This window comes from Macrotis lagotis, chromosome 1 (genome assembly GCF_037893015.1).
Source record: "Macrotis lagotis isolate mMagLag1 chromosome 1, bilby.v1.9.chrom.fasta, whole genome shotgun sequence".
NCBI classification, from domain to species: Eukaryota; Metazoa; Chordata; class Mammalia; order Peramelemorphia; family Peramelidae; genus Macrotis; species Macrotis lagotis.
In genome coordinates this window covers 431,685,515-431,698,493 of record NC_133658.1, presented here as the reverse complement: position 1 = coordinate 431,698,493, position 12,979 = coordinate 431,685,515, and the positions used below count along the sequence as shown (strand labels likewise).

The 12,979-nt window shown below is 36.3% G+C and overlaps 2 protein-coding genes across 6 annotated transcripts in view; one reads left to right on the top strand and one right to left on the bottom strand.

Annotated features, from left to right (window-relative positions):
• Positions 1-6,326, top strand: part of XRCC3 (X-ray repair cross complementing 3) — a 61,109-nt gene extending 54,783 nt beyond the window's left edge. For 2 of the 5 annotated variants that reach the window (XM_074213203.1, XM_074213204.1), the window contains exons 7-9: positions 2,913-3,125; positions 3,444-3,490; positions 3,744-6,312. In XM_074213203.1, coding sequence (XP_074069304.1) covers positions 2,913-3,125; positions 3,444-3,490; positions 3,744-3,963 — 480 coding nt within the window. In that variant the 3' untranslated portion in view covers positions 3,964-6,312. Of the gene's footprint in view, positions 1-2,912; positions 3,126-3,443; positions 3,491-3,743 lie in introns of all 5 variants that reach the window. The other 3 variants (XM_074213206.1, XM_074213207.1, XM_074213205.1) reach the window with 3 other exon arrangements.
• Positions 1-12,979, bottom strand: part of KLC1 (kinesin light chain 1) — a 77,742-nt gene that overhangs the window by 8,364 nt on the left and 56,399 nt on the right. Inside the window, exon 15 of the mRNA XM_074213191.1 lies at positions 1,054-1,126. Within this exon, the coding sequence (XP_074069292.1) occupies positions 1,054-1,126 (73 nt within the window). The remainder of the gene's footprint in view (positions 1-1,053; positions 1,127-12,979) is intronic.

Below are 12,979 nucleotides of genomic sequence, written 5' to 3'. Positions count from 1 at the left end.
GGGAAGACCATGCACATGTTTGTACCAACATATTGTAAATGTAAAGCATTTTTTGTAGTGTTTTACAAACCTTCAGTAAGGTATATAGTGCAAACTGGCTCCAAGAGTGCCAGCAGATGGATCTGAACAGGGGAAAGGTTTATTTCATATTCAATGGAATTTCATTCTGCTGTACTCCACAGCAAATGCCATTTATGAATTGACTTCCTTCTCTTTTTGTTGCTAAAAGAACATTGTAGCTGTCCCTCAAAAATCTATTTTTAGTTTGGGTGGCCCCCTGCCATCCACAGGGACAGACAGGGTCTCAGTTTCCTCAGCTGTAAAATGAGAAAGGTGTGTAGAGGCCTTTCAGGTTTTACATAATTTACTCTTCCTCTCCAGCTCATTGATAATAACCAAGTTTGATGTCTCTGTGTCTCACCCTTGAGCTCTTATCTCTGCTATGAAAGGGATCACAGTGATGGTTCTTCTATTGATTACAGTTCTCCTAAGTTCTCAAAGGACCTCACTATGTCAGATCTAGGGTACTTCTGCTCCAGTCTAGGCTCAGTGCTGCAGGCTGTGCTCTCTTCCTTTCTTTAAAAATACTGAAAACCGAGAGTCACAAAAGCTACTCCTCACAGCTCTGGTGGCACATGTACTGCAAATCTTTTTATCTTCCTTATACATAAGAGGAAAGGGAGAGAACTCCTTGTTCTTGGTGTTTTGTCTAAATATCTAGGTGTGTGTGGATATGAACATCACTGACCTGACCTTATGTCCCCAGCCCTAGCTCAGTGACTGAAAAAGTTGGCCCTCTGGACCCTGGCCTGCTGTGGCTACTTCTGCCAGCTTGCTTATGCCTTCTTTAATTAATTGCTTAGACACAGATTCAAATGGAGGACAATGTCTAGAGACATTGTCAATAAGTTCCTCCTAGAGGGTAGAGTGCTGGTCTAGTCTTGGGCTGACTTGTTCCAAGTTCTGGACACTTTAATCACACCCCTCTCTCCTAAGCACAGACATGCACATGTACACATGCACCCCTAGGGGAGTGGAGGGGAGGTAACTCACATTAATGGAAGAATCTTCTAAACCACTACTGCTGCCATCATTTTCGACAAAAATAGGTTCTATTGGAGATACCCTAGAGATTTAAACAAAGAATTAAATTTAGTTGATGGGGCTTTCAACGCAAACACAGCAGATAATTTGTTAACATTTAAGCTTGTTTTTCAAAAAGCATCTGAGAGCTCAAGGCTTTCCAAATCATAGGCTCAGGGTTCCGTATCATGCCTTTCTTTCCTTGTATGGGCAGAAGTCTTACTTTCCCTCCAAAATAATAACAGCCCATTGATTCAGGGAAATGAGTGGCACTTCTTCATTGTTGCGGTTTCTGTTAGTAGAACAGATGTCGTTTTTCTTTAAGGGAGGTAAGGAGGGTGAATTCTCCTTTCTCTCAATCTGTGCTTTCCTAGTTTAGTCCAGGGATAGTCACTGCCAGCATCCATTGTTGGGCTTTGTCTCACCACTATTATGCCTCACCAAAAGCCCTTAGAAGGTTCTGACTCTAGTTCCTTTGGCATGAATAGAATCCTACCTAACACCATCACCCTAGTTCTTAACTTCTATGAGCCTTAGTTTTTCTCATCTACATAATGGTAGATTCTACCACAAAGGGCTGTTGTGAGGCTTATGTAAAATAATGTAAGGTTCTTTGTAAGACTTAAATACAATTGTTTCTCTAAGGCCTTTTTTTTAATGTCCTCAGCAAGTCAGGACTAACACCCTCAACTAATGCAGATCAGTATCATTCAACCTGAGGTTCTTAATAAACTTATTTTTTATATCTTGATAATTTCATTATAGTTGCTTTCTTATATATGCTATGCACTTAAAACCATTGTTTTGAGAAGGGGGTTCATAGTCTTCACCAGATTGCCCATGAAATGCAGAGGGTAAAAAGGCTGAAGAACCCCTGCCTGAGAGAGTTGCTTGTTACACAGAGATTGCTACTTACCCAGGATCACACAGTGAAAACTCATCCAACTCCAAGGCCGCCTCTATCCGTAGTGCCTGGTATCCTCATGGGCATTACCAACACATTTTCTTAAATTCCTGCCACCTTCTCTACCTCTTATTTTATATTGGTCAGAGTTCATTTGGGAATAGGAGAATTAAAGAGTGAACTCGTCTGTCAACTCTTCAGTATATGTAGACTGTCATTAATTATCCATGAGAGTGCCTATCAGTGAAAGGAAAGTACAGTTCTCTAGACCAGATAGAGGATGATACTGAGTTAATTTCTTCTGGTGTCCTGCCAAACTGAAACTCTAAGCTGCTGCAGAAGAACCAAAAGGACTGTAGTTCGGACAGGAAAGTTTTGAGAGCCTGATAGAAGTTATAAGATTTGAGTAGTTGTTCTAGGACTCAACATAAATCATTTTTCTCCATCTAAATAATTTAGAATTTGGTCTAAAAATTGTGATCTGAAGGGACCTTCCTTTTTACATCACAGTTCATTGTATTTATGGTAACCTTAGACATGTATTCATGATTTGTTGGTCCCATATACAGGCTAGTTACAAACACCATCTTTAGCTTGACCTTGTTCCAGATTCATTTTTCCAAGCCTGTTTTCCATGTCTTTACTTTCAGTATTCTAGGACAAATTGTCTAAAGTAAAAATTGAGAGTGTCTTATCTGTGGGCTATTATTACACACTCGATTAGAAAACTGGACAGGTGGAGCCTCTCATAATCCCAATTGTATTTTTCCCTCATAATGTCCGACTATAGAGCTTTAAAACCATCCTTAGTTACTGTAGAAAGGTACCTTTGGTGAAAATGGGATGTCAAATGGTATTAGGTTATCAGCCTAGGGTATAAGTAAGTTTCTGCTGCATGTCCCTACTACTTCATCTCTGGTTCCAGGACACATTGATTGAGTGCATTACCAAGAAGGTTCCCATCCTGCTATCTCGGGGAATGGTCCGACTGATCATCATTGACTCTATTGCTGCTCTGTTTCGCTGTGAATTTGGTATCCAGCATTCCATTACAAAAGCCAAATATTTACAGACCATTGGGGCAAAGTTACACCAATTAAGTAGCGGATTCCAGAGCCCAGTATTGTGCATCAATCAGGTATGAACCTTCTTTACATAGAAATATTCTCATAAAAATTTGTTTGGCGTGTCTAAATTTTTTTTGAAGAAAAGGTCAATGTGGTGGTAATACAATTTGGCCTCTTGGTCACATCATTAGAGTGCTATTAGGTATTAATGGACGAATCTAATTTCACTCTGCTGTCTCCCATAGCAAATGATCACTATGTTTCTAAAATACCCCAACCTATTAGTAGTTTGGGTGCTCCCTGCCATGAACAAAGACAGTCATATTCTTTCACCTACCAGACTTTTAAACAATAAATTTATCAGGATGGAATCTGATTTTGTTTTCCAGATAACCAGTACAATGGATGAGAGGGGGCTTGCTGGCACTAATTTGAAGTAAGTCCCATCTATTTTGGTTAGTCATATCTCTGTGTATTATTATGAAGAGTGCTTTTATGTCCTAGGTGTAGGTGAAACCATGATATCCAGATTGAGCTACCCTAGTTTAAAAGAAGCTGCTAGACTGCACTCAATAAAAAAAGAGAAACTGAAATCAGACAGACAATGTATATTGGGGTATTTATGATTTTTAAAAAGATTAATGTATACAAACCCAGAAGTGACCAACTGTGCCTATCTTGTTCTTTAGTGTACTTGAGAGAGTTTCTCCAGCTCTTGGAATAACCTGGTCCAATCAACTACTAATGAGACTGATGGTCAGTCGCCCATCTTCTGAGTTTTTGAGAGATACAGATGCTTCAGCTACTGGAATTGTTGTTAGGACACTGAGTGTCATTTTTGCACCACATCTGCCCCAGTCCTATTGTCACTACACAGTCAATGAAGAGGGTGTAAAAGGAACAGAGTAAGGCAATTACTATAGTTACACCAATTTAGAAGTATAGAAGAAATGATACTTTCTATGAAAAACCTTTTTTGGTATTTATTATATGTGCCTATGTGTACATACTACCAAGTAAGCCCTGTTTTCAAATAAATTTTTTTGAACACTGAATAATAAGTTGAGTCATTCTGTTAGCTTCATGAGTTACTCCAAAGAGGATTAAATTATTCATTTTTATGGAATTTTTTTAAAATAAGTTAATTACTTCTAAGAACATATATTCCCTTGCTGTAAAATTAAACTATCTAGCCTGAGGCATCAAATACCTACAACAAGAATTATGACTTTTAACCCCTATAACTTTCAAGTTAGTCACTAATGAAAAAAGAATTGCTTTTAAGGATAAACCTTAATTTACCATTTAAAGCATTTAACTTCACAGACTTGATTTCACATTAATTGTTCCTTCTATATTGTAGTCAAAATGGTCACTTGCTATATCTCCCTCCCCTTCCTGTAAATGATATTTCTAATGCTTTGGTGCCTCAGCCCAGGCTATCCCCATGTTCTCTTTCATTTAATTACTTAAACTCTACTAACCCCTTTTTTTCTTGACCCTCACCTCCATCATTAATTTTTTTCCTTTTCAATTTTTTACATTCACTTGTACTTGTTAAAATTCCATTCTAGGGGTGGCTAGGTGGTGCAGTGGATAGAGCACTGGCCCTGGAGTCAGGAGTACCTAGGTTCAAATCTGGCCAAAGGCACTTAATAATTACCTAGCTGTGTAGCCTTGGGCAAGCCACTTAACCCCATTGCCTTGCAATAATTAAAAAAAAAAATCCATCCTTGTCCCCTGCCCCCATAAAAATGAAAACTCTTTGAGGAACAGGCACTCTTCAGTTCTTTATCTTTGTATCCTTGCCCCTGTGGCTTGAATTGTAGGTGCTTAATAAATAGTTGTTGAAGTTCAGGTGTGCTCTAAAGACTCTTTATATCTACATTAACCAGTACCACTGATGGAAAATGGAAAGTGTTCAATCAGCCTCCCTCAAAACCCCTAATGACTATAAAATGTATATGAACTAATGAAGAGTGAAGTAAGCTGAACCAGGATACCCATATATATGATGGCAGTAACAATGAAAATGAAAATATAAATATTAAGCCTGGCCCAGGGTGTGCTATAGACATGGAATATCATATTGGCTAGTTTTTCTTAATTCTTCATTCTTGCAAGGGATAGCTTACTAGATAGAAGAAATTTAGTCAGAAGTGAAGGTGATACATGAAAAAGTAAAAAATACATAGTCGGGGGGGAGAGCCAAGATGGCGGCATGAAGGCAGTATTTCCCAGGAACTCCTTCCCCCCCAAATACCAAAAAAAAAAAAAACCAAAGGATGACTCTAACCAAAATTTAGAGGGGCAGAACCCACAGAAAGCATGAGTGATACATTTTCCCAGTCCAAGATAACTTAGAAGTTCTGTGGGAAAGGTGTGTTTCACCAGGACAGAGGCTGAAAAAAAAAGCCGTAGCGCAGCACAGCCCAGAGTCTATAGACTTCATTTTTCAAGAAATAATACAGAAAAATTGCCCTGAGGTCCTAGAAGCAGAGGGTAAAATAGAAATCAAGAGAATTCACCAGTCACCTCCTGAAAGAGATCCCAAAAGAAAAACTTCCAGGAAAATTATAGCCAAATTCCAAAACTCCCAAATCAAAGAGAAAATTCTAAAAGCTGTTAGAAACAAACAGTTCAGCTACCGAGGCTCCATAGTCAGGATTACACAGGATCTGGCAGCATCTACATTAAGGGCTCAAAGGGATTGGAATATGATATACCAGAAGGCAAAAGATCTTGGTTTACAACCGAGAATCAACTACCCAGCAAAATGAACACATTCCTTCAGGGAAAAGATGGATTTTCAATGAAACGGGACTTTCAAACTTTCCTATTGAAACACCCAGAGCTGAACCAAAGTTTGATCTCCAGGTACAGGACTCTGGTGAACCATCGAGGGGGTGGAAGAGAAGGACTAACTATAAGGAACTTGATGTTGAACTGCTTGTATTCCTTCATGGGAAAAAGATATTGATAACTCATATGAAATTTCTCATTTATAAGAGGTGTTAGAAGGAGCACATATAGACAGTGCACAGAAAGGAGAAGAGTATAATATCGTAAAAAGATGGAGTCAATGGGTGATGGGGCAAAGTACTGGGAGGAAGGGAAAGGAGAGGAAGAAGCAGCTGAGAAATTTCACATAAGAGTCAAAGTTTTTTCAGTGCAGCGGAAAGGGAGAAGGCAAGAGGGGAATGAGTGAGCATTCATTCTCAATGGAAATGTCTCAGAGAGAAAATAACTTTATCTTACCCTAGAGAAAAATGAGAAGAAAGGGATAAGGGAATGGGGGGGGGGGAGAATAGGTGATAGAAGAGAGGGAAGATCAGGGTAGAGGGAAGATCAGGGTAGAGGGTGCTCAGATACAACACTTTTGGACAGGGCCAGGATGAAAGGAGAGAGAGAATAGAATAAATGAGTTGTAGGGAGAATAGAGTGGAGGCAAATACAGCTAGTAATAGCAACTCTGGGAAAGATATTGAAGCAACTTCTCTGGTGGACTTATGATAAAGAAAAGAACTCACCCCAGAGACAGAGCCATTGGAATCTGAACACAGACTGAAGTACAATTTTTTTTCTCTCTATTCTTGAGGCTTCTCATCTTCTGGGGAGGGGAGAATAGGGGGTTTATGTTTACTCTTATGTAGAGACTATCAGACAGCCTTGGGGGAGAGGGGTGCAATAAAAATTGAAGAATTCAGAGCCTTGAAAAAATGATGGATACATATTACTATTGTATATAATTGGAAAACTATATATAGAGAGAGTCAGTGATACTCTATGAGTTCTATCAGCTGGAACACATGCTAAGTAATCACCATTCTAACTAATACATCTTCTGGCCAAGGTTACTGAAAGCAGACAGTTTGAGCCATTATGAAACTCTGGCTCTAAGAGATTTCAGAGAATTTCAGCTCTTCTTCCTTTGAGCCCTTGGTGAATTTAAAATAAGAGTATGAACATTTTACTCCCCAGAAAAAAAGATGAAATATGCTACAAAAAGTTAACTTTTGGTATGCACAAAAAAATTTAGTAAGGAAAGGTCTGAATTAGCCTCTGCTCTAAGTATATTGCTCAACCTTTGCCTCTTACTCATAGCCAAGTTTATGAGCCAAGATTAAGAATAAAAGCATAATGGGAAATATTTTTGGTCTTTTCATTCTAAAATATCAAATAAGATAGAGCTTTGCTATTCCTAACTCTAAAGCAAACCACCAATAAACAAGAGTTTCCAAACATAACATTTTTCTTAGTCTTACTTTAAAGAATCATTTCATCTTATCTTCCCACCATCAGGCTCCTTTAGGATTTTGAAGAAATGCTCAAAAATACTTTTAAAACGAAATGAGTAAATCTGCCAATGAAACTATGAAACACTGAAGAGTGCTTGAGAGAAAAGAGAACAAATAAAAACAAAAAAAACAACAGATTCAAATTTGAATTATTTTTTCGTCTCCTTTTAGTCCTAGACTAGTTTCCTAGCCCCTGCAGCCAAAATCAGTAGGGCAAACTGGTCTCTTGAGACTTTTACTTTTTTTGTTTGCTTTTTGGTTTTTTGGCAACGAAATGGGGTTAAATGATTTGCTCAAGGTTACACAGGTAAGTAAGTATTGTGTCTGAGGCCTGATTTGAACTCAGGTCCTCCTGACTTCAGGGCTGGTGCTCTATTCACTGTGACCCCTTGATACTTTTACTAATAAAATTACATTACCTAGAAATTCTACAGTTGTTAATTCATCTTATGATCTGAAAACAAGGCATAAGCCAACAATTTAAGAGACACATTTCACCTTAAGAACCAAGCATCAATAGTGACTCTTCATCTCAACAGATTTTTACAAAATATAACCACTGGTAATATGACAGACAAATCCCTCAAAGCAGAATCGTGCAGTCATAAGAATGATTGTGGGACAAAATTATTCATCATACCTAACAGTTTCCCTTTACCCAAAAAAGCTTAAGTAGCATATTAATAGTTGTAGTTTAGAGAGTACATATATTACAAGGTGCTATATTACCTTCACTTGATCCTTAACCGTATGAGATTGGAACTATCCTGTTATCCTCATTTTATAAACAAATGAGACTTATTCACAACTATATAGCTAGTAAATGCAGGTAGAAAAATATGAACCTTAGTGTTTGAGGCACTCCTACTCTGTCATACTGCCTCTATGCCATACTAATTCTGCTGTATTTTCCTGATTAGGAAAATGAAATTCTGACAGAAAATATTAAACATCTACTATATGAAAACAATTATACAACAATTACACATTCATATAACAGAAAATAGTATTATGCAAGGGAACAACTCTGAATTTCCTTCTGGGGTGGGGAGGAGGGAAAGACAGTGAACAAAGGGATTTTAAAAAGTGGCTTTTTTGGTGTGCCCCTCATTTTTTTCTAGAAGAATCTAAATTCTGACAAATCACTAAGATTTTCAACATTAAAAGCAGGATTCTCTGTTAGGCATTCTCTAGTTGTGATTCACAACTTGTGACATGAAATATCAACCTGAAAATTTAAGGGAAATAAGATCAGTCTGATGGTGTGTTTTATGAGCATTCATGCAAAGCACAATGAATTTTAACTGTAACAAATATGTTTATTTTTATAATTTTTGAGACAAATACCAATGAGTCATCTCTACAAGGTAAATGACATGTTTAAAAATAAGACCAAGGCACTGAGGTGCAGTACATCAATTTAATAGAAATGACAGATGCTTCTGAAAACATGCAGTAAATCCCAAATCAATGTAAACATTCAGCTTTGACACTACTATCAATAAGAAAAATATGGTTATAGAAAGTTAGTGAAAACATTTATGCCAAGCTTAACAAACAGCTCCCGGACAGGCACTCTGTCTGTGCCCATCTCACTGCCTCAAATGTCTCTAACAACTCACATCTCTGCGGCACTTCCACAACAGCCATGTGAGGAGGCAACAATGCTGTCCCATCCCAGCTCAGCAATCCTGACTCCAGAGCATAACACTTCTTCCACCATTTCTCCTACACTGTGCTGCCTATAAATGTCTTTCTAGAGCTTTTATCAAGCAAATAGTATATGTGCAGTTTCCCCTAAAAGGTTTGGTGAACAATATGTATTTTATGCCTTTTTTTTCAGCAGAGAAACAAACATTTTTAAAACTCATGAAATACACAGTAAATATTTTGTAAAATGTTATCTGGGCAAAACTAGTATCTTTTTTTTGTTTTATTTTTTAGATTTTTCAAGGCAATGGGGTTAAGTGGCTTGCCCAAGGCCACACGGCTAGGTAATTATTAAGTGTCTGAGGCCAGATTTGAACGTATTCCTGCCTCCAGGGCCAGTGCTCTATCCACTGTGCTACCTAGCAGCCCAAAAACTAGTATCTTTTAAAGGGAAACTGCAAAAAAAGTGACTACAGCATCACAGAGTCCAAAGTGCTACCAAGAAACAGCAATTCCCTGACCTCTCCAAATAGTCTTTAGCATTAGTAGCTTGGTTTAAAACATTGTCATCCTAGAAAGGAATTGGACAGACTTCTGACCTCCAACACAAGAGCTAGGCTAAAATTTTTACACTATCCCAGAAAATTAACTATTCTTACCTTTAAGTCTGTCTCATGAGATTTGTAATTCCTAGCTTATCTTCCTATCTCTTTATCAAATACTTAAATTATCCCTCAAAATTCTGAAGAATTAAACAGTACAGTGTCTACGTTTTTCAGCCTAGACTGTCTTCTGATCACTTTGTGATACAGTTCATTTTCAAAAGACTTGTATGTATTTACTTCAAAAATGAACTCAGGAAGAGGGATATCTAGATGGTGCAGTAGATAGAGAACCAGTCCTGAAGTTGAGAGGACATGAATTCAAATCTGAAGTTGTGTGACCTTGGACAAGAAACAAAACCCATTGTCCCACAACACACCCACCCACCCCCAAAAAAGACCTCAGGGGAAAGCCCTACATGATTATTTTTTAAAAATTCTAATCAATGTAAACATCTTGGAAATATTAAATTAGTTTCCTAAGTTTCCTACATGTCTAACAGCAATCTCTACAGAACTTATAAACCTTCAGTCACAAGTTTCTAGCAATATTTGTACTCCCTTTCATAAATAAACCTAATTTAACATAAAATTTAAAGCAAAACTCTGACAAGTTACCAAAAATGTACCCAAACTGTACACGTGTACAGGTGAACATGTGAGCCTATCTTATATTGTAAACATACATCAGAACATGTACATGTGAACCTATCATACTGTAAACATACATAAGAACAAGTGCTAATATGCATTTTCAACAACAGAAACTTGTTAAACAAATGTTAAAAACCTACTCTTTAGTAGGCTATTGTAAACTCATTAACTTTCCTTTATTCATCAACCATATAAATTTTAAATTAACTTTGTTTTGTGATTTTTCACTGATCTCTCAAAGTGAGGAAATGATTGATAAAAGAAAGCCACACAATATAAAAATTGCTTACCTAAAGTCCTATTCATAATCTCATTTAAAAACAGTAATATATTCCCAGGGAGTTAATCAACCTTGGAGCAAATAGATTCCTTTCTGAAGAATTCACTAGAGGATAGTTTTAGGTATGACATCAAAGTATTAGTCCACAGAAACTTCACCTCTAAAGTTTCTTATTGATTTTTGGTGCTCACTAGTCATCATAACTCTTGTACAAGTTGCAATTAAGAAAATAAGTGCAAAGACATATATAGAAATGTGTGCAGTATTCCCTTCTCTCCAATGATGGTGATAAAATCTTTTTTGGCCAAACATTAACAAGAAACAAATGGGTTGTTTGAAAATGTAACAATATTAATATAAAAAGACACCTAGGGGCAGCTAGGTGGTGCAATGGATCGAGCACCGACCCTAGAGTCAGGAGGACCCAAGTTAAAATCTGGACTCAGACAAAAACTGCCTAGCTATAACCTTGGACAAGACACTTAACGCCATTGCCTTAAATAAATTTTAAAAAGAGATATATACTTGGATGTTTTTTAAAAAAGCAATTTCATTTCAGACATCCAATTAAAATAGCAACATACTGGTGGATTTGTTTGCATTGTTCTGAAAACCTAATTCAATCAGTATTTTCCAAATTAAACTGTCATCTCAAAATGCAACTAAAAAAGAATGCAAAGTTCTCAAATGGAAAACTAGTTCAGTCTGGTTTCATAAATAATATTTTTCTAATTCTTATGTTCTCAAATGTTACAAAATCCACTTACATAACTTCTAATCAAAAAAGTTATTGAAAGATGAAAGTCTTAACTATATAACTACAAAGAACTGAGACTACCCTAAATTCTTTAACAAAGACATAAAAGTAGGTCTAATAACTTTAGAAATTTAACATGAAATTCTACTTCCAAGTCTTTAGTTCTATCTTTTCTAATTAACTGGCCCTGGCTTTGTTATACAATTTGATAATCAGTCATTAGGCTATTGTTTGTATTTCATGTACAATGCAATCAGTTTTGATTAGGGAAAGGAAAGAATTTTAATAACATGGTACTGGACAGAACAAAATTTCCTGAAGAAGCATGCAGAATGGTCTATTTTCCCTTTTAAAAAAAATTTTTATTTACAAGGTAATGGGGTTAAGTGACTTGCCCAAGGTCACACTGCTAGGCAATTATTAAGTGTCTTAGGCCAGATTTGAACTCATGTCCTCCTGACTCCACAGCTGGTACTCTGTCCTCTGTGCCACCTAAATGCCTATTTTCCTTTTTTAAAAAATAAAACCTATACCTGTGCTTTTTACAGTTTAAGAAACTCCTAGAAAAGAACTCTGGAACTAGTTCTACAAGGCAAATTGACCCCCTTCATTTCAATTTATGCCTGCCCGGGCCACTTAGAGGATAAATAATGTGCTCAGAATCCTATAATCAGTTATATCTCCCCATTGTGTTTTGTTGCCTGTCATTTTCTCATGTGAAATAAAATATGTATTTTATTTATCAAATTGAGATACAACACACCTTATTCTAGAATAGAGCCTTGAAATCAAACAGTCCCTGGTTGGTTCTGCTATCCTTTTACAACTCTTAAGTACAGCTAAAGCATATCTATTTCTATAAAATTTTAAAAGCAAAGGATATGTTCCAGTCTTATGGAACTTATGGGAAGTTTAAATGCTATCAAAATGGGCAATTTGTAGGCTATGTCTCTAGTCTCATTCTTAAGGAAAGAAGGTAGGAAAAGATCAGGCAGTATACTGAAAAAATAGTGATCATCTAGTAATGCTAATGTTGAGGGAACATGAAGTTTCTTATAAATGGTACAATAGACATTTTGATATTCAAAGTTGATGCATATAAATGGGAAAAAAAAGTGCATATATACCCCATACAGATAATCTTCCCATTCTATTACAATATATTACTAACTATACAAATGCTTTTTAACAAATTAACTTTTAAAAATAAAATTGCCATAAAATAATCCCAAAGAGTTTGTTCTCTTAAATTCACCAATAAAGTTTGGTATACAACGAGAAAACTAAAAATTAGCAGCATTATCACCATGTGTAAAATTTCTACATTAGATAGATCCAACTTCAAAAAATTCATTATAGAGATACTAGTAGCAAGTATTTTATAGGAAACATTTAAGTGCAATATATATATATATGTATATGTATATGTATATATACATACATATATATATATGATTTAATTGTTGCATTAAAAAAAATTCCCAATGTTACTCATCTGTATTTAACAATAAGGATGATCATAATCTTTTCTTTTTAGCCTGCTCACAAGCTAAAATTTGTAGATTCTTCTCTAACACAAAGTAAAATTTCTAATCTGTGTGATCTGTTATCTAAATTAATTCTTGCCTTTTTTCTATCAAAATGCTCAATCACTGATGACAGCTTGTAGCTTATTACACTCTCC